The sequence below is a fragment of the Ylistrum balloti genome, unplaced genomic scaffold (genome assembly GCF_031769215.1).
Source record: "Ylistrum balloti isolate Yb309-2 unplaced genomic scaffold, AGI_CSIRO_Ybal_v1 Utg369730, whole genome shotgun sequence".
Lineage (NCBI taxonomy): Eukaryota > Metazoa > Mollusca > Bivalvia > Pectinida > Pectinidae > Ylistrum > Ylistrum balloti.
The window spans coordinates 1,076,981-1,098,810 of record NW_026781945.1 but is presented as its reverse complement, the minus strand read 5'-3'; the positions used below and the strand labels follow the sequence as shown (position 1 = coordinate 1,098,810).

Sequence of the window (21,830 nt, the reverse complement as noted above, 5' to 3'; positions counted from 1 at the left end):
TGTCAATAAACATGTCTATACTTAATGTAGTTATTTTAACCACACAGAAATTACAACACATCATCACAGAGGCCTTCCCTTGCTTAGCACAGATGCCTTCAGCTAGACCTGAGTCTTTAATTTGAGTTTTCAGAAATCCCATAAACAAACAGTCTATTACAGGACTACTACTTTACACAACTGTGTTGGCAGTAGTGCCATTGCGTCATGGTTTGTTGACATATTTGTAGTGTAAAAGAAATTAACAAAGATAATTAATAACCCTTTTTGGATCAATAGATAGGAATTGTTGTGTTACTACTGATGCGTAAAGTGCATTACAGAAAGTTTGAAGTTATTATTAGATTTTGAATGTTTTATGCAGTTGTTTAAAAGATGTTGTGGTCATGGAGGTGTGTAAGTTTTTCAGTGAACTGGAACAAGTATTTTGGATGGACGTTACAATGGAATGTAACATGTATAAGTGATGTGGAGTTTCTTCGTGGGGAAAGTTGGACCCTGTAACTCCAAGTCATTTGAGGTTTGTAGATGTCTACATCACACTTTTGATAAATTTAATATTGCTAAAGGGAGAAGGGAATCACACACATAATACAGACAAGGATTTATGGCTCTAGGAGACCATTTGTCATGTAAGAAAGGAAGATTTCAGCCAATCCATGAGTATTGTGAAAGAAGCAGCTGTGTATAGCATTAAGGCTGTATAGGACCATTTCATCCAGAAGTTTTGTTAGTTTCACAGATGCTGTTCTAATCAGGGTCATTCTGGCATTAGGCAACTTTTTATGCCAGTTGAGGTCATTCTGGCCTTAGGCAAGTAGAAATTTGACCGGGCATGTAGAGCATGAAATTAAGTGTAAGGCTTGTTTATATATAAGGGTGAAGGATATAGGATGTCTAACTGACCGGCCATCTTTTTCCCATTTCAGACTCTGGGTACATGCCTTACAAGGACCCTGACTATCTAAACCTTATGCAATGTTACAGCAGTCTGGCCATGCAACACCGACCAATCCGCAACGAGGGCTACAAGTACAAATGTTGTGTCCTCTGTCAGATGAACAAGGTCAAAACAAGGTCGGGATGGCGTGTGTATACACATTTCAAATGTGAACGGTGTAACGTGCCCCTTTGTGTTCGGGAGAGGAACTGTTTCCTGGAGTATCATAACATGATGTTTAATGACATGAAACCAGAAGGCTCTCCTGTGCCAATGCCTCCGTGGAAATACAACAACTCCGTCTAGTACTGTACCCAATGCTCTGTGTTTAGCGGGATGTTGAACTAAAAATACATCAACATTTAGATGACCTTTGATCCTAATGACAATCATGACCTTTTTAGTGAGAAAGTCAGTAATGTGTACTTGTATAGATGTAGAAATTATGTCATCCGGCTTTGTCGACTGGATATGTAATCTAGAAACTAAATCTAGGAATCTTGACACATATGACCTTATGCCTCCTGTCAGCTGGTAATGCCTTGATACCTATCAGGTCATTGTATTCCTAGTTGGTAACAAGAGAAAGCCAGTTGGTTGTGAAATAGTCTGTATGACTTTGCAGATAACCTTAATGTGAACAATTTTCTGGAGGCACATGATGTTTTAGATTTTTGTATTATACACTCTTTCAGACAAAGATCAGTGAAATGATATTACCATGCTGTCAGGTTGTGTTACTTGTGTTTACTGGTACATACTGTTATTGGACCTTACTAAAGCTGCTTACCTGAGGCTGTCATAGGGAGATCTAATGTACCTGAACTATCCAGTTGTAAGATGTATCATATTTCGTTCTTATTCAACTGGGTGTTGTGAGATCAGACAGTAATTACTTCTCTGTTGTAGGTTGTCCTACTAATACGAATGAGAACATCCATAATCATTTTGATTTTAGGTACAGTAAAATATTCAAATATTGCATTCAGTTTCTAAACTGTGATAAATGTTTTAAAGATATAAAAGTCACCAATGCGAGCAACAAAAATAAAATGTGCTTGTTTATTTTCAGACGTGACTGGTGACCGGCTTGGTAGGCCTGCCATGGACATAGATAGCATACCTGTATCAAATCACAGGCCGGTCAAAATAGAATCTAACAAAATCCGTCTGTGTATTTACTGTCGTCACAATAGAACGAAAACAAAGTCGGGGTGGAAAGTGTACACCTCGTACCGATGTAACACCTGTCATCTTCCTTTGTGTACTACTAGAGAGCGTGATTGCTTTCATATCTACCACAGAGCTTTACTTCAGTCAATGAACCCACCTCCAAAACAAAGGATTGATCCACCACAAGTAGACCCTGTAGATCCTAATACACAGGAGTACCCAAATCCTATAAAAGAAGAAAATGTTACTTTAAGCTTCTAGATAACCCAAATGGTCAGATGAAGACAGAAGAATATTTAAAATCACATATATATTTTATTCAAGAATAATAACAAAGTACTTTAAGCACTATATACTTTTTCCTGTGAAATGTTTTAAGTGAAAGACAATGTTACAGTAGATATATAATCAAAATCTTACAATACTGGATATAGAGTGATCTAATAATTACAATAATGGAACCAGAAAATATCAGTTGTTTTAATGGCCGGTTAAAACCTTAAAATATCAGTTTTCATGGCCAGTTAAAACCATAATATGTTTTCGTGGCCAGTTAAAACTTTGAAATATCAGATGTTTAAATGGTCATTTAAAACCAAAAAATATCGGATGTTTATATGGTCTGTTTAAACTTTAAAATATTGGATGTTTATATGGTCTGTTAAAACCTTAAATTATCAGATGTTTTAATGGCTGTTGATGACTTTAGTTTAGCAGGAGAGTGTTGATTACATAGTCACAGTGCTATCATAAGTAGATGTGAATGTTTCTGATGAAGTGCCGATACAGGTTAACAAACCACAAAGCATCAGCTTAGTTGATCAAAGAAAGATAACTCCATTTGTTTTATTCTGTTATACCTGTAATACCTTGTAATAGTTAACTGTGATGATTAATGTTGGAATTCTGCATTGGGCTAATAAGCATGTGTCTCCAGTCCATTTTATATATATTGGGATATGTACGCATCATCTATTGGCTTTCAGTAATGTAAATAGCCCTTGTCCAACTCAAAGTTTGTGTTAAAAAATTATCTATATGCAAAAATGTTTCACAGTGAAAAACAACTCTTCATTGTTTAAAATCAAAGTTCTTTGTATATATGAAAATATGTTGATTGTGGAGTTGCTAGTTGTAAATAGTTTGCTGCACTTCAAGGATTTGTTTTCTGTCACCTTTTTATTGAAAATACATTCAGGTTTTCATATTGGTTCAACTGTAATTTCATAAGTAGAACTCGAAATAAATGTGAATAACTTTAGTTTTTCAGTTTGTGTTCCTGTTTAATTGATAACTTGAGACAATTAACCTGTCGTTTCTATCTTTGTACAATTTTATCAGATTGTTCAGTGTATAAATGTTGTAAATAGCTACAAATTTTCATTAAAGATATTAAACTTACCAAACGTGTTGTGATTCGTCCATTTGTGATTCGTCCATCAGTGTTTTATTTGGAGAGTCTCGAAGAAAAGGATGGATTCCTTTTTTATCATAGGGAGGAAATGATTTAATTCCAGTACCATATCAGTATTTTATGTATAAATGGGGTTGGGTAATATCATGTATAGAAATGGATGTTACTTAGTTGAATTTTAATTTGGCCTATATTTCTGGTTCCAATAATACCAGGTTCCCTGATCGGACTCAATGGTATGGGATCACTAGCCCAACCACATCGAGTTTTTTAATGGGTAATTGAGTTTCTCCAACAGTAAAATCCATCATGTGCTTCTGTCTAGGCCAGAAAAAGGTTGTTTGCAATTGTTGTGAAATAAATTGATCATCGTTTAATCTGCAACACAGAGACCTAGTCTACTGACGTTATGACATAAATTTACTGTTCCAGTGGTACAAAGTTGTGTTATTTGTCATAATGTCACAATAGCTTGTAAATTATAAAACTTGAGATCAACAGCAAAACCTAAAATTAAAGATGTGTCACAGTTCAGATGGATGACATACTGTCTATTTAAAATGGTGTTACAATCTGTAAAAATTGGATTAAAATATTCTGTGGAGTCGGTGACTTTAGAAACTATGTAGTCTTTCATTTGAGGTGATTCATATTGAGATGTATTAATGTGTAGCTCATGCTGCTGTAAAGCTGCCGAAATCCAGTAACACTAGCACTACTGCTAGGTCACATTTATCTTGAGACACTTAATTTGTAATAATTGGTTTTGTGTCTGGCAGAGCAAATTTGAGCGGGCTTCTAATTCTTATTCTTTGTCTGCTTTCAGACGCTGCTCATCCCTATAACCTTGACCTTCAGGGAGATAGGCAGACGGTAGTGGGTAGTGTAGTTAGCAGGCAGCACTTTGGTCAAGGTCAAAATCAAGTGGCCTCTGATCAATGGGAAGATATGCCCCCACATCCTGTTGGTATACCAAGATTCCTTTCTGAAGTCAAACATTCTTCCGTTGGTGCACAGTTCCCATATTCAGTTCAAACGTCAATGTTCTTTACTGACGATGGCGCTGCTGGAGAAAAGCGACAAACCGTGAACGTTCCTGATGCAGGTAGCTTGGTGTTTGACAGCTCCCAGACTGCTGCTGGTAGCGCAGTGGGGCATCGGCTTGTGAGAAACACTGGAACACGGTACAAGCCTTGTGTTCTATGTCAACTGAAGAAAGTTCGTACAAAATCAGGGTGGTATGTGAATACCTACTTTAAATGTCTTGCTTGTGACGTACCGCTGTGTAAAAGTCCTTTAAGGGACTGTTTTAGACAGTATCACAACTACATAGAACCCTTGAACAAGCAATGAGTTGGTTGGTGTTTTACTGATGAATGGAAAAAACGTTTCGTCAGATGGAAGTGATAACGTTATCATGTTCAGGATTACCTGACTATTCAGAGCACTGGCAATACATGTTATACCACAGTAATTAAACTTCATTCCAAGAGTGTCATGTTTTGTCACCAAGTTTAATTTCATATTAAATTTATTTCAAAATGAATTGAACAAGAAAAAAAAAATAGAAGGATAGAAATAAATGTTTTATCTAAAAATGATTTTAAAAAAGCATTGTGTTTAAGGTAAGGGAGGTAACTTTAATGAGTTTGATCTTCATTTTCCAGAAGTATTCAGATTTCAGTTGACTACTTGGTTGTGGTCAGTATTATGATGCTTGTCATTAAGAGGAAGTTCTAGTCATTTTGGTCAGGGAGATATATCATGTCGTGAGATCATTCTTAATAAAATGTTTGTTCAAATTGACTGTCTTCTTGTTAAATTTAAGTTTTCTTTTACCCTTTTGGTTACAATGAACTGTTATGATGAGACAAATATATCTATGTTTATATGGATAGCTCACATGCCTTTCACCAAGACATTGAGAACTCTTTTCATTAATCAGCAGGTGCTTGTGATGACATACCTGACCATGGTTGTTTTTGTTGTGTACTCTTGTGTCCTGCCGTTTAAATTCACACTAAGTCCATCAAGACTAATAGAAGTGGTCATAGTAATGTGTTAACTTCTGCTTCTACTGTCACCTTCATAAGTTCTTCTTTTTATAGAAAACCCAATTTGTTTTTTATTTCAATTTCTTTGTGGCACCAATATGTAGGTCATGCTGACCTATATAAGCAGGGTATATTCTATAAATTATTGAGAAGAAAGTTGCTTATAGACTGACAAAAATAACATCAAGTGCTATGATATTGTCAATATACTAACCAGTGTTTGGTACATAATTTTCAATATGTAATGATATTGGTAACTGTACTTAGATGGCCTAGATAATTCCTCTTAATTCGGAATATCAGTTCAATAGCACTTTGTTCTAAAAACACACTTATTAACTAAACACACAATGTGTAAGAACATGCCCATCAAAAATATTGTGGTTCTGAAGACGTGAATAATATGTAGGATTGATTATACATGATTTGTGATAGAAAAATCTTTAGTCAGTTCACTGTAATTATACAATATCAAATCTGATTTACAAAGTCATGCAAGGTCATTTATATATCTGATAAAACAACAGTAATAAAAAAAGAACCATACCTGGGAAGGACTTACAAAGAAAATTTACAAAGCTGTCAATACAATCAAAAGATAATTATATCAAAACAAACTTTTAATGCCAGTTTTCTCCACCAATGCCGTACAAGAAGTTAATGTCTCTGTAACATGTAAAACCAGGAGTGTTTCTTCCACAAATTGAAGCATTTTCTACACATGCTACGTGTCAGAATTCATTATCTTTCTTTGACCTCATAGACCATGAACAAAGATAAAAGACAGTATAAGCTTTCTGTAGAAATACAAATTGTACCTAGTTTACAAAGGTGATTGCTTACTAGTTAAAACAATTAAATCTTAAATTGTTACAGAATTACACAACAAAAGAGAAGATAGCAAATGTCTTATGAAAAATGACTGACACCTGATGACATATTTTCTCTAACATCTCACCACATTGAATACTGTTTAATTATAAAGTATACAAGTAATTTCAGGCGTGGGGAGTAATCTGAGGCCTAGGGGAGGCAACTCTTTCAATATCAGCTTAGGCTTATATGACATAACTAATGCTGTGTTCACTTTACTAAAGTTACAAATGACAAAACTCCAGGTGAAAAAAGACAAGAGGGTACTAACCTGCCACAGAGAATTTTAATCTGTTTTGGAACAATTACTGTAACTGTTTGATTGAAAAATTGTACCAAAAGTGATCATTTGAAAATTATGAAATTACTAACAGTCATATCCCCAGTGCTGTGCAGGTTTATCAGTATGTCACTAAAATACAAAATTTTGGAATAAATATAAGTAACTTCTCATTTATAGACATAAGAAGTACAATTTTAAACATGTAGTCAAACACCAAAAATTGCCAGATTAGTGGCAGCCATTTGCCTCCTCATAAAGTTGCAAAATTGTGACCAAACATGTCACAATGTTTACATTCATCATCACAGTAGTTGACTCCTATAACCCTGTGCCATGGTGAGATCTGATATAGATTTTGAGAACCTGTTTGTGCTTCACAACATTTCGGTATTGAAACCAGGTTGCATAATGGTTATAATCAAGAGCGACAGTAACACCTTTGTTACAAATTTGTTTTGTTTTACAAATTTCTAAGGTCACTCAGGGTCAGAGTATTAAAAGGGAAAAAAGAGAGATTGCACAATGAATAATGGAATATGTGGCAATTAAAATTTACAATCTGTCTCTAGTTGATTTTTTGTTATTGCTTTTTATACAGTTTTTTTATCATCTAGTTCAAACTTTCACTTAGCAATGTGCCAAACTATGGTTGAAAGTTTGCAAACATACAGTTTTCTTGAATTGGAGTTGATCTTTACAACAGATGAAGAGTTTTATACTCTTATGTGATGAGACACATCCCTCATTTGGTTTCTCTATAGTATACCTGAGATTCAGTACACTTAAGCGGTGTTGGCCATCTGTACAGAATCTGACATATTTTACCAGGGTAATGTGACTCAAAGCTTCAGTACATTTCAGCGATGTTGGCCATCTGTATAGAATCAGGCATATTGTACTTGTATGATATAACACCGAGCTTGAGTACACTTCAGCAGTGTTAGACCTCGATACTGAATCAGGCATATTGTACCTGTATGATATAACACCGAGCTTGAGTACACTTCAGCAGTGTTATACCTCGATACTGAATCTGGCATATTGTACCTGTATGATATAACACCGAGCTTGAGTACACTTCAGCAGTGTTAGACCTCGATACTGAATCTGGCATATTGTACTTGTATGATATAACACCGAGCTTAAGTACACTTCAGCAGTGTTATACCTCGATACTGAATCTGGCATATTGTACCTGTATGATATAACACCGAGCTTAAGTACACTTCAGCAGTGTTATACCTCGATACTGAATCTGGCATATTGTACCTGTATGATATAACACCGAGCTTGAGTACACTTCAGCAGTGTTAGACCTCGATACTGAATCTGGCATATTGTACTTGTATGATATAACACCGAGCTTGAGTACACTTCAGCAGTGTTAGACCTCGATACTGAATCAGGCATATTGTACCTGTATGATATAACACCGAGCTTAAGTACACTTCAGCAGTGTTATACCTCGATACTGAATCAGGCATATTGTACCTGTATGATATAACACCGAGCTTGAGTACACTTCAGCAGTGTTATACCTCGATACTGAATCTGGCATATTGTACTTGTATGATATAACACCGAGCTTGAGTACACTTCAGCAGTGTTAGACCTCGATACCGAATCTGGCATACTGTACTTGTATGATATAACACCGAGCTTAAGTACACTTCAGCAGTGTTATACCTCGATACTGAATCTGGCATATTGTACCTGTATGATATAACACCGAGCTTAAGTACACTTGAGCAGTGTTATACCTCGATACTGAATCAGGCATATTGTACCTGTATGATATAACACCGAGCTTGAGTACACTTCAGCAGTGTTATACCTCGATACTGAATCTGGCATATTGTACCTGTATGATATAACACCGAGCTTGAGTACACTTCAGCAGTGTTAGACCTCGATACTGAATCTGGCATATTGTACTTGTATGATATAACACCGAGCTTGAGTACACTTCAGCAGTGTTATACCTCGATACTGAATCAGGCATATTGTACCTGTATGATATAACACCGAGCTTGAGTACACTTCAGCAGTGTTATACCTCGATACTGATTCAGGCATATTATACCTGTGTAATATAACACCTAGCTTGAGTACACTTCTACAGTGTTATACGTCGTTGCTAAATCCCATATATGGTACCTGTAGGATATAACACCGAGCTTGAGTTCACTTCAGCAATTTAGACCTCGTTGCTAAATCCTGTATATTGTACCTGTAGGATATAACGCCGAGCTACTGCACACCCTGCTCTGAGTATGATTGTACTGTAACACTCGTACGAGTGATAACTGAATCTTTGTTTGTGTTTCAGGCTTTATGTCTTCCGTCGTCCGCGGGAATAAGGTGCACTACGTGGTGAAAGGGACTAAGTATAAACGATGTATGTATTGTCAAATTCACGGGGTGAAAACCAAGTCCGGTTGGTATTCCTACACATTCTACAAGTGTGCTCAATGTGACGTTCACCTGTGCTGTGGAAAACGCTCCTGTTTTACCGATTTTCATAATGCGCAGTATCCTCAACTCGATGTCCGTAGATTCATACCCGGCCCTGCTCCTCCAAATCTTCCTCCTCATACATAACACTTCTAAGTCAAGGAAGTTGTTTCTTTTCTAGTCAATGGGTACACAGAAAAAACAACAAAATAGAGAGTACAACAGAACATTGAATTTGGAATTCAGTGTATTCAATGCCGATTAAAACAATGGACATTAAATTATATGACATTATTGATGAGTTTTACGGCTGGAGACATTGGCATACTTATCATCATATACCTAGTGTTGCTTTATCCAGATACTGTGTAAAGAAGGATTAACTAATACACACTGCTTGGTATACATCCCAGTACTTTGTATTACCAAGTATTTCCTAATACATAGTATAATAGACAAAATATCATCCACTTCATGCTACAAGGATACTACATCATTGAGAATTTCCATTTTGTTCTGCTTCCCTATAAACCCTTTTTTATGCAAGAGAATTTCACGTTGTGATGCTGTATTTCCAGGATATAACCTATATTCTCCAAGAGCTTGATAATCTCATTTACATACTTTCGCGCGGTCATTTCTCAGAAACATTGCCTTGTACAGAAACATTGCCTTGTATAGAAACATTACATTGTATAGCTGGAATTTTCACCTGAACACTTTATTTGTGTTTCCCGTAAATTTTGAACTGTCTCCTTTACTTGACATGTGTTGGAAATTCAAATTTAAATCCACTATTTGTGCGGATTTTCATACAACTTCCACAAGTGAAGTGTTATGACACTGCCTATATCAGTCGTCACTATATAGAAATATCTCTCTCTTTCTTACAATCATATTGTGGCATACCTTGTATTTTGCCCAGTATATTAAGAGAAAGTGTTGAACATACAATCACAAGTTGTTCTCTGTTAAAAGTTCACCATGTTATCTTTCAGTTGCCATGGACTTAGTGTGAAGTCATCTTGCTACAACAGGACAACACCCTACTTGGTAGTTAGCTAGAAGATTTACAATCAGCTTGTGTTGAATTGTTTGTGAGTGAGACAATATATAACATATACCATGCAGTGTCTTTAGCATCATTAGAAGATGTGGAAATATAAGTGTTAAGTGGAGTTGTCTATGTAGGATTTAACATTACATATTTATACAGTTTACTCTTATCCGACATCAGTATAAATAATACAAAGATAGCTGAATATTTACAATCATAATCACAGGTATATTCTAGAGCTACAAAATATTATATATTTTTAAGTAAAGAAAACAAGTGAAAGCTGTTGTTAGGACTCATGAACCAACATATAGCCTAGAACAGTGTAAAAGATTGCACTTCCCTTGTATCACTTTTCACCAGATCTTCTGTGTTTGAGAATTTTTGTAAGTATAATTCATATAACCATATATGGCATATCAGTTGAATTAGTTACCAACATTGAACTGTGTTATCCCTGTTTGTAGATTTATTGGAAATGCCACTTATAAACTCATATTCAGAAACTGCCAACTGTTTAACCTGTTATACATCTACCAGAATAAAGTTTTGTACCAAAATTTTACAGCCTTATATATTTGTACATAATGAGGACCTGATGAAGATGTAACATCTGGTGATATAAAGAGGGAGATATGGTGCTGTAGATATAATACCTGATGACATGATATAAAGAGGGAGATATGGTGATGTAGATATAATGCCTGATGACATGATATAAAGAGGGAGATATGGTGCTGTAGATATAATACCAGATGACATGACATATAGAGGGAGATATGGTGATGTAGATATAATACCAGATGACATGATATAAAGAGGGAGATATGGTGTTGTAGATACAATACTTGATGACATGACATGTAAAGGAATATGTGGTGTAAATTTAGAGCAAGGGAATGGTGTATTGAATATGAACGAGTTTACAACTGGTAGCCGTTTCAAAATACACGAAATAGTTAATTATGCCTCTTGCAGCCTTTTGGGGTTTACTTTTGCTCAAGAAACCCCTCATTGTAAAGAGACCTGAACCAGAAATATGACAATATCTGGGTTCTTTTGTATTACGGTTTACAGGGCAACATCCTGGCTCTTTTGTATAACCAGTGACAGTACAAATTATACAGGGCAACATCCTGGCTCTTTTGTATAACCATTGACAGTACAAATTATACAGGGCAACATCCTGGCTCTTTTGTATAACCAGTGACAGTACAAATTATACAGGGCAACATCCTGGCTCTTTTGTATAACCAGTGACAGTACAAATTATACAGGACAACATCCTGGCTCTTTTGTATAACCAGTGACAGTACAAATTATACAGGGCAACATCCTGGCTCTTTTGTATAACCGTTGACAGTACAAATTATACAGGGCAACATCCTGGCTCTTTTGTATAACCATTGACAGTACAAATTATACAGGGCAACATCCTGGCTCTTTTGTATAACCATTGACAGTACAAATTATACAGGGCTACTTCCTGACATTTAGTTGTATTACAAAGCATTGAGTTACTGTCTTTCTGAAGTAAAGCTAACAAAATTAGATTTCAGCTGAACCTGTTTAAATGTTGTCTTACATAGTGATAATCTATTAACTATGTACATATATACCTATATACTAATCTAATACCTGTACTGTAGTTATAGTTCTAATTTTGGGAATGTTCCAGACATCCTTATAGGACTCTCTCCTTGTATAGAACAGAACCAACATTAAACAGATGTGAAATGTGTGTGATTTGGTATTCAGACAAAGACCTAGGTATATCTGTTGGGAGCATTTCCGTGGTTATTGACGCAATAGAAAGGATTGATATATAGGAAACCTGATCAATCTACATCCGTCTTAAACTCAAAAGTCTTTATCTGTTATGTGGATGTTCTAAGTGATTGGGGTGTGTTAACTCCATCAGATTTCTGATTTCACATTTCTGTTTGTGGAGTTATGGATTTCTATGACTACAATAAGACGACAGATCAACATTGATCCGATGATTGCTTTATCTTGGAAGTGACTTCTGCAGAGTTTATTCTACATGGAATATATGATAAGATATAGCTGTGTTTCCTTTTGTCCAGTCCAAAGTACACCTCCGGGATCCGTTAAAACCATTTAGTGCAGGTTTGAATAGGATCTTACTATTGCAGTAATACTGATTTTGTTGCTCAGGGATACCCCAAAACTTGTTCATTTGATCATTCATGACAAATGCCTTTATCTGTCGCCAAACTTTAGAACCACCTATGATAATTGAAGCTGTTTTTTGTGCTTGCAGGGCTGTCCAGTACATTTCCCAACTACACCAGTGTCCTACACACGGGAGGTCAGCCAGTCACCAGCCAGTTAACTTCGAGTCTTTTCTCTTCCTATCTCCAAACTTCCCTGTCTAATCTCTCACAACCCGCGTTCTTGGGCCGACCAGCCAATTTGCCTCATCATTTCCCTAATGTATATTCCAAGGAATCTGGCAGTGACTATCCAAAACCGTTCCCTCCATTAGGAAAGGACAACCCCGGGAGTGGGGAGCATAAAATAGTACGAAACACTGGTACAAAATACAAGACGTGTGTTTTCTGTCAAATGAAGGGCGTGAAGACAAAGTCAGGATGGTATTCATACACTTACCATAAGTGTGAAGCATGTGACGTCTCGCTTTGTAAAGGCAAGAGAAACTGCTTTGAAGAGTATCACAGGGCAATTGGAATCAACCTTGATTGGTATTGATTACTAGTAAGGCTGGTGTAAAACCGTGACCCAAGAAACTGGCTATGGTGATTTCTATCAGGGTATACTGAGGTTGACCGTCAATCTAAGATAGTGTTTTTAACTCGTCCTCCACCAAATATTCTTCTCAAGTGTCGGTTCAATCAACATTGACTAATTCTTTTTACATGCTTTCATGGATAGGCTGGCATTGCAATAAAGATGCACTAGAACTTGATCAAGGAAAAAGGATTTTGTAAAAAGATGAAAAGTTTTTTTTTTTTTTTTAGCAACAAGCTCTTGCCCAAGATCAGAAGAAAATATTTGGTTTCTTTATATTAGGAACCAGATTAACAGTTTGTGAACCTAGCAGTAGTTGCAAAAATCAAATCAGGACAAATGTAGGTTGGTCCCATCTCAAAATTATGTATCTCTGGTACCAGATCAGAGCATAAGAGTAAATTACATAAGTATTTCAGACAATTGTGATGTGATTGAATAGAATAAGTCATCATGATGAAAAGACAGACTACATATCAGCAATGAAAAAAGGTGTTTGAGAAGTTAACTTGTGTGAAATAAGCACAGCAAAGTTTTAGACTACGCCACAGATATAAAAAGAAAGAGGCCTTTGATAATTTAACTTTCATGAAACACAAAGTGAAGAGGGTTTTGCTGTATGTAGATAATGTTGGAGTAGACAACATTTGTGATTAGAGACGATTGTCCTGGTGTGATGTACTAGTCTTAGATTGTCATACAGTCCCATGTATATTGTGACTGAATCTGCTTGTGATGCTGTATAAACAATGGAGTCAATAATAAAAGTTGTTGTTTAATCTATTTTGTTTTATTGTTTATATAATCTATTTTGTTTTATTGTTTATATAATCTATTTTGTTTTATTGTTTATATAATCTATTTTGTTTTATTGTTTATATAATCTATTTTGTTTTATTGTTTATATTAACAACAAGAAAATCAGAAGAAAAGATACCAATTACCAAATGTTCGTTTTTTGTGTACAAGTTTTTTGATGTTTAAAATCACACAATAAAAAAATATCAATAACACCATATTTATGCACAGATGTCATGTGGATGGGTTTTATCAAAGACATACAGAAAAGATTCTTTTATCAGATAACAATATCATATTACTGTCTCGTCCTGTTAGGACTTGTCTGTGATACAGGAAGCCTAAAACATGAATCTAGAATATGAAAATATATATATAGCTAAGGAGATGAACTCGTCCCATCATTTTATAAGTTACATAGGATTACATAACAGATTATTTTAAAGAAAACAAAGTACATTCATATATTTTAAACCATGTTAGTGTTTAGGGACATTAAATAAAGATACACTGGAAGACACATGCTGTGTATTAAATTTAGTGGAATAGAAAACAAGAAGTTGGAAATGTTTTATGTGGTATGTTACGTTAAGCAGGTTGATTTGTACATCTGGAGTTGTGATTGATATTTTGAAGTTCTGAGACTAATATGTTGAGTTTTCAGTTCCTGTGACACCTGGACTCCTGTAACTTTGTTTTGTGTGTACAGTAGTACTTGGGGTGACATTGGTTTAGAAAATCTTCATACCTTTGATTCTGTTCTGTTGCATACTCTCTTACAAGCTGCTGCCTGTAATAGCTGTTGAAGGTCTTGAATTTGGGATTACACCATTTAAACGTGTTTATGGATGGTTGGTTATTCATATATTTAACTTCATTTGTTTCATCAAAGTGTGTAAAGGGAAAGATTGGGCAGTCCTTTCATGTCATTAGCTATCAAAGCTGGTCCTTCTAGGACTCATCTGATGTCCTTCTAGGACTCGTCACTGATGTCCTTCTAGGACTCGTCACTTCCAGGACTCGTCTGATGTCCTTCCAGGACTCGTCACTGATACTAGAGACCTACATCATGAATTAAATTGCATCCTACAGATATTTGTCCTTTCAGGACTTGTCATTGATGCTCAATGCGTAAATTTTAAACATAGGAGGTGACTGAGGAAAATCCAAAATGGAAAAGAAAAATGTCAAAATCTAGATGGGGAGATGTACTAGTCCCATGGTTCAATAGGTCTGGTTTGTGTAAACATACAACTTTTATACACAAGAAGACCTGCTGTTTTAGTTGGAATGATATGATATATATATGTATGATATGCTAAACTAACCGTTTAACTGACCATCTTCTTACCATATCTTCTAATCACCATCTCGCTTTGTCCTTTCAGGCCCAGGTCGGGCTGATCCACACCGCGATTTTGGCACTCTGGGTATGGGAAGTGATCCACTGGGGATTGTACTGCAGGGCAGTCTGATGTCTTCTCAAATGGGTGATGTAGCGTCTGCTCACCACAGTCTGTACTTCGCTGACCAGAAAGACAAACTTCTTATGTACCACAGACCAGTTACTGCGAAGGGATACAAGAAACCATGCTTGTTCTGCCAGATCAACAATGTCAAGACAAAGTCGGGATGGTACACTTATACTTACTATAAGTGTGAAGCATGTGATATTCCGCTCTGTCAACCTCAGGGCAAACGGGACTGTTTCGTGCGCTACCATGAATACCTGGCTGCAGGTCAGAGCAAATCAGATCCTGATGTAAATCCCAAGCATGCTGGATATCACTGACAGGACAAGGTCCTGGCTTGTTTGATTTGAGTTGGTTTGATCTGATTTGTTGTTTGTCAACTTGTATACTGATCATGACCATGAATTGCATTCATGGCACATATGCTTGCCTTCATATAGCTTCAGGGCATGCCTCCAGATAGCTTCAGGGCATGCCTGCAGATTTATACTAGTTTTAGGTTTACCAGCAATATTACAAAACCTGACACCTGATATATATTATACATGATAAACATTGTTTGTCCTTGATATATTTACACATCATGTGACATATCTTAGTCCAAAGAAAATGGTAACAAATGCTTTGTTGTGATGGCTGATTTTATGCAAATTTTGCAACAGTTACTAAAAAGTTGTAAAACTAAACAGTTACAAGAAGGAGAGTTCTGATGACCTTACAACACTGGAATAATCAGACAAAGCTACTTGTACTCTGACAGTGTTTGTTCTGACTAATGGTGGGGATTAAAGAAAATGATGTTGCAGTCATTTCATATTTAAGGAGGTCACTCTTTTCCCTCTTTTCTTAAACTGGCTAGAAAAAAGTACTATTAATTGTTTTTAAGATATGTAATGTTTGATAGTTATTATCATTCATCTGAAATTTTAGATGGTAGAGGACATATATAATGATCAGTTTCAGAAATAGAGGATATTAGCCACATCTCAAATGCTGGATTATGATTGTCTTCAATGCTATTGTCACAAATCACGAGAGGGCGACCAGAGATCAAATATGTTATGTGATGAATACACTAGAAACAAACACATTACTGATGTAAGATTAACATGTACCCACGTCCTGGTTGTCACTTACAAACATGTTTATGATTGAGAATATCTGTAACAGAGTCCTGCCCATCAATTACAAACATGTTTATGATTGAGAATATATCTGTAGTAGTGTCATGGCCATCAGTTACAAACATATTTATGATTGAGAATATCTGTAACAGAGTCCTGCCCATCAGTTACAAACATGTTTATGATTGAGAATATATCTGTAGTAGTGTCATGGCCATCAGTTACAAACATATTTATGATTGAGAATATCTGTAACAGAGTCCTGGCCATCACTTACAAACATGTTTATGATTGAGAATATATCTGTAGCAGAGTCCTGGCCATCACTTACTAACGTGTTTATGGTTGAGAATATCTGTAACAGAGTCCTGGCCGTCACTTACAAACATGTTTAGGATTGAGAATATATCTGTAGTAGTGTCCTGCCCATCAGTTACAAACATGTTTATGATTGAGAATATCTGTAACAGAGTCCTGCCCATCAGTTACAAACATGTTTATGATTGAGAATATATCTGTAGTAGTGTCATGGCCATCAGTTACAAACATGTTTATGATTGAGAATATCTGTAACAGAGTCCTGCCCATCAGTTACAAACTTGTTTATGATTGAGAATATCTGTAGCAGAGTCATGCCCATCATTTATAAACTCTTCAATGAGGAAGATGATGCTTGTATCTTATCTGAGATATAATTGTTGGTTACAAACACACTAGTAATGGAGAAACCTGTGAGCTGGTTATGGAATAGGAAAACAATAGAATGTGGTGAGCTGGCAGCATGTACCAGTGATATCAAATGAATTTTGTATAGAGCTTGCACAAAATGACTGAACTATTTCATAATGATGGGTGTGACCTAGCTCTTCTCTAGGTAATTCTGTCCTTCATATGGAACATTTCTGGGATAACTAATTCAAAAGCAGGAAGTTGCTTATGAAAAAAGACGAGCCAAAAAGGGAATTCATTCCATTCAGGGATTTTCAATTAAACATGATAAAGATGTATTTAATGATCATATCACAATGACATTCAGTGGAATTAAGATCCGATTGTTCTTTTCTTGGTGTTAGCCAATTGTTACGTTTTTTCAGACCTTTGATCAGAACAGATTCTTGTCCTCAATTTGTCATTTTTAAATTCTGTACTTTTCACTGATTTCCAGACTTGTGTATATTACTCTTATTGAAACAGTTCTCATATTTTGGTTGTTATAAAACATCTTCATTACAATTGAAAGAATAACTTTCCTTGTCTGATGAAGGAACAAGTCAGTGTAATAGTTACAATCTTGTATATAATATTCTTGAGTTGTGTATATTTTTTTTTTACATAAATTGTACGCACATGGAAGTTATTTTGAACATTTCCACATACCGGTAATTATGTTTACATTTTGCAGTCAATCGTCATAGATACATTTTTCAGTTCATAGTGATAATTACAATTTTTATAAAGAAAGCAATATTTTTCTCTCTGATGACCAAACCATGATTATTCTGTCCAAATGAAGCACTGCTTCTGAGTATTTTATGGAGAGATTGCTGGTTTTTTCTCAGAGTTTGAAATCTTAAACATCCACAATCTAAAGCCAGGTACTGGACTCTTAAAATGTAATAAAGATTATGATTTTCGTTATAAAAAATGGATAATAAATTTTACTCAATTAAATTCTTGTTACCAAAGGGAAATCACTTATGGATAATACAGTATAGGGGGTTGTGGTTGGTTTTGATTAAGGCACATATGATCTATATCACGTTAAAGTGAAACCAAAAGAGAGAAGATTTTTGCCTGCTGACAATTTCAGTGATTCTTTATTGTTTGTGTGTAATCATATATGTTTTTTATCTCTTGATGTGTCTGTTTACCTCAAGTCATCAGTATACTTACCAAATTTAGTTATGTCTGGGGTTGTCTCCAAGAGTTAAGAAAAATTCTACAGTGACGGAATAACAGACAAAATTTTTATTGTGTCAAGTTCTATGCAATAAGTTTAAATAATGTGATTTCTTCACTAATTCAAAAACAAAAAGGGAAAAAAAGTGAAACACCAGCAGTCTCTCCCAGAAAAAAGGGAACCATGCTGTTATATTGCTGTGAAATTGATTTCCTGTGTACTGTGTAGAATGTTGATTGATGTACTAATGTTAAAATGTGTTGTGATCCTAATAAATGTAGTTGTAGATAAAAAGTATGTGTTGTTGTCTTTTCTTTGTCAGGAGTGTTGTTTTTCTTATCAGTTAACTTTTGTACCAGAGTATGACAACATAATTAGCTGAAATTGACTCTATGTTATTAACTTTTGTACCAGAGTATGACAACATGATTAGCTGAAATTGACTCTATGTTATTAACTTTTGTACCAGAGTATGACAACATAATTAGCTGAAATTGACTCTATGTTATTAACTTTTGTATCAGTGTGTGACAGCATAATTAGTTGAAACTGACTATACCTTATTGCTTTTTTTTACCAGTGTATGACAACATAATTATTTGAAATTGACTATACCTTCTTAGCTTTTGTATCAGTGTATGACAACATCATTAGCTGAAATTGACTATACTTTATTAACTTTATGGTTTACACTGGCTTGCAGAACTAGGATAGAGATTACGGATTATGTATTTTAATTCACTGATATGTAACATACAGTATAGAAGTGATACAGGTACGGTGATGAGAGTTTGTAGTCCCTACAGTATAGAGGTAAGAGAAACGAGCTTACTGCAGGAGAGCTCCCCTGAACACCACATCCACTTAGCCACTTGGGAACATTCTCATACTTTTGATATTGAGAACTTCTTTAGGAAAAGCTTCTGGAAAGATAAATGTTAAATCACAAACTGTCTTGTATAAAAAAGAAAAACACATGACAAGGTCAAGTGATTGAATTTAGGCTTAGCAACATGTTTTGGTGTTAAGACCTTCCATCAGACTTTGTCATACGCATCAGATACCTGGTAATACAGTGCTCATCTTGAGATGACTTGCATTTGTTTTCATAAAAAATGACTTGATTTGGTAAAAAAGCTCATGCCAAGTCTATGGCTGACAAAATTAGATGGCGATAATGTTATCTCCCTTGTTCTTTTTTACAATGGAACCAACAGGGACAGCTTGCTATAAGCTAATCTGTAAGGTTGATGATTTTCTTGTTGCCATTGTGAATTTCCATCTCAAAATAGTAATATTCCTGCTTTCCAAACTTATTGTGTTATTAACAATAACACATGTTGATTTGACAAGCGGTGTTTTTGTCCCTAATATCACTTATCTTGGTAATTGATGTTGTCAGCTTAAAAAACAAAATATATCAAGAAAAGAGATAGATTTTAGATTTGAAAGTTGACGAACGATATGGGGAAGTTTTAAAATCGTTGTTATGATCTCTTGTGGAAATCTTTTATTTTCTTTTTCGATATGAAGTTTGTTCAGTGCTTCTGTGTTTCTATCTGGTTCTCTTAATGACATTTTTTTGTTTTTTGTTTCTCATAGTTTCCACTATTCTAACATAATGTTTTATTGTTTCGAGTTTAACAGTTTTATTTTCACATCTGTGTTATTATTTGTTTTTCCTTGTTTTCTTGTTTTTAATTTACTTATGAATCAGGGCAGTATGTCAGCATTTTGGTGATGGTTGTTATGTCAATAGATTTGTGTTAAGTATCACTGCGTATCTTTATGGCTGCTAGTATACTCTGTTACTTTCTGTAACCTTCCATTTCCTATTTAGTTACCAAAGTATACAGACACCAAATATATATCATCAGTTTGCTTGGCTTAAAGACTTTGTTTTGATATGTTCATTGTTTAATTGTCTTCTTTCAACTATAAGAAGACCATGTTTGAGTTGTGATCATGACCAGTATTTGACCTTTCCACTTTTGTTTTGGTTTTCAGGCAGGAATGTCCGCGGTTTGGAGCAGGTTGTTGAACAGTTGCGGGACAGACAGGGACAGATTCGTGGTTTACAACTGAGTTATGTCCCCGGAAGTACCGTAAAACAATCGAGCCTGCATGAGGAATATGATACAAAAGTTCACCGACCAGTTACTACAGCAGGATATAGAAAGCCTTGTGTGTACTGTCAAATCAACAAAGTTAAGACAAAGTCGGGCTGGTATACTTACACATATTTTAAATGTGAAGCATGTGACATCCCATTGTGTAAAGGCAAGAGAGACTGCTTCACTCAGTACCATAACTACCTAGAATGGGGGGGACATTCTGACATCAAATGACCTCACATGTGAGGACAAAGTAGAAATCATAGTTTTTATGGTGATTAAGAAGTGTTGCCTTGCATGTATGGATAAGGCATTGTATTACCAGTGGCTTTGGGTGTGGATGGGTGGCAATCCTTGTGACCTTAGGTGTGGCTTGGACAGTCTTCCTTGTGACCTTGTGTGGATGAGTGGCAATCCTTGTGACCTTGTGTGGATTCGACAGTCTTCCTTGTGACCTTGTGGATGGGGTGGCTATCCCTGTGACCTTAGTTGTAGATGGGATGACCATCATTGTGACTTAAACATTGCTGATTGGTAGACATATTAATATGTTGATATTACCATGTTCAGACACGATGTTGTCATACTTGTGTATCTGGTACAATCATTATAATACCCAGTGACCTAGTAAAACCAGAAATATTTGTTTGAGTAGTTTTCTGTTGTTCGGATAAAGAAATAAAACCCTTATTTGTTAGATGCTATAGTTACAAGAGGGGTCCAATTTATAATAAGATTGATGACAAAGAAAAAATAATTTTGTGTTCTTACATGTTTTAATAGTTTCATTGTAATGTTAGAGTCTCCATTGTCCATAATTTTGGGCAAGAAAATTTAAGCACAATATCTGTTTTAGACAAAGTTAGTTTCACGATGAATTTGGGCATTCATGATTATTTCTATATCAATGACATACATAGCTACCATTAGTGCTGTCGTACTTCAGCACAATGTCTGTCGTCATTTAAATATGTTTACAGTAATCATGTTTTATAAATACTTCCATATCTGGTTGTACTAAACCAACAGCAGTTTGTCTATATGTTTTTTCTATTGCAGCTTAGACATTACTATAATGGACACAAGGATCATCTATAACCAGTCAGAGCTTTATGTATAACATGTTTGTTCACTTCACAATGTAGTGGATGTTTTGACTCAAAACTCTGTGGATGTAAAGAAAACAAAAACAAGCAAGATTATCATTGTTTTTTAAAAGTAGTCATGTAAAGTACACTGGGTATAATGGAGAATGTGATTGAAAATCATCTTTATAAAGTGAGTAATAATAGTAAATATAGTCAGCTGGTATATAAGAAGTGAGTATTGAATTTTTGTTTTGATACATAATGGGACCCACCAATTATGTATCATCTCTAGGTGTTCTGGTTAACAACAGGAC

General features: G+C 35.4%; 1 protein-coding gene across 7 annotated transcripts in view; it reads left to right on the top strand.

Moving 5' to 3' along the window:
- LOC132565634 (zinc finger and BTB domain-containing protein 17-like) overlaps nucleotides 1-21,292 on the top strand; it is a 65,063-nt gene extending 43,771 nt beyond the window's left edge. The window contains exons 5-6 of one of the 7 annotated variants that reach the window (XM_060230310.1): nucleotides 9,067-9,135; nucleotides 12,533-13,688. In XM_060230310.1, the coding sequence (XP_060086293.1) occupies nucleotides 9,067-9,135; nucleotides 12,533-12,981 (518 nt within the window). In that variant the 3' untranslated portion in view covers nucleotides 12,982-13,688. The other 6 variants (XM_060230327.1, XM_060230323.1, XM_060230319.1 and 3 more) reach the window with 6 other exon arrangements.
- The last annotated feature ends 538 nt before the right edge of the window (nucleotides 21,293-21,830 follow it).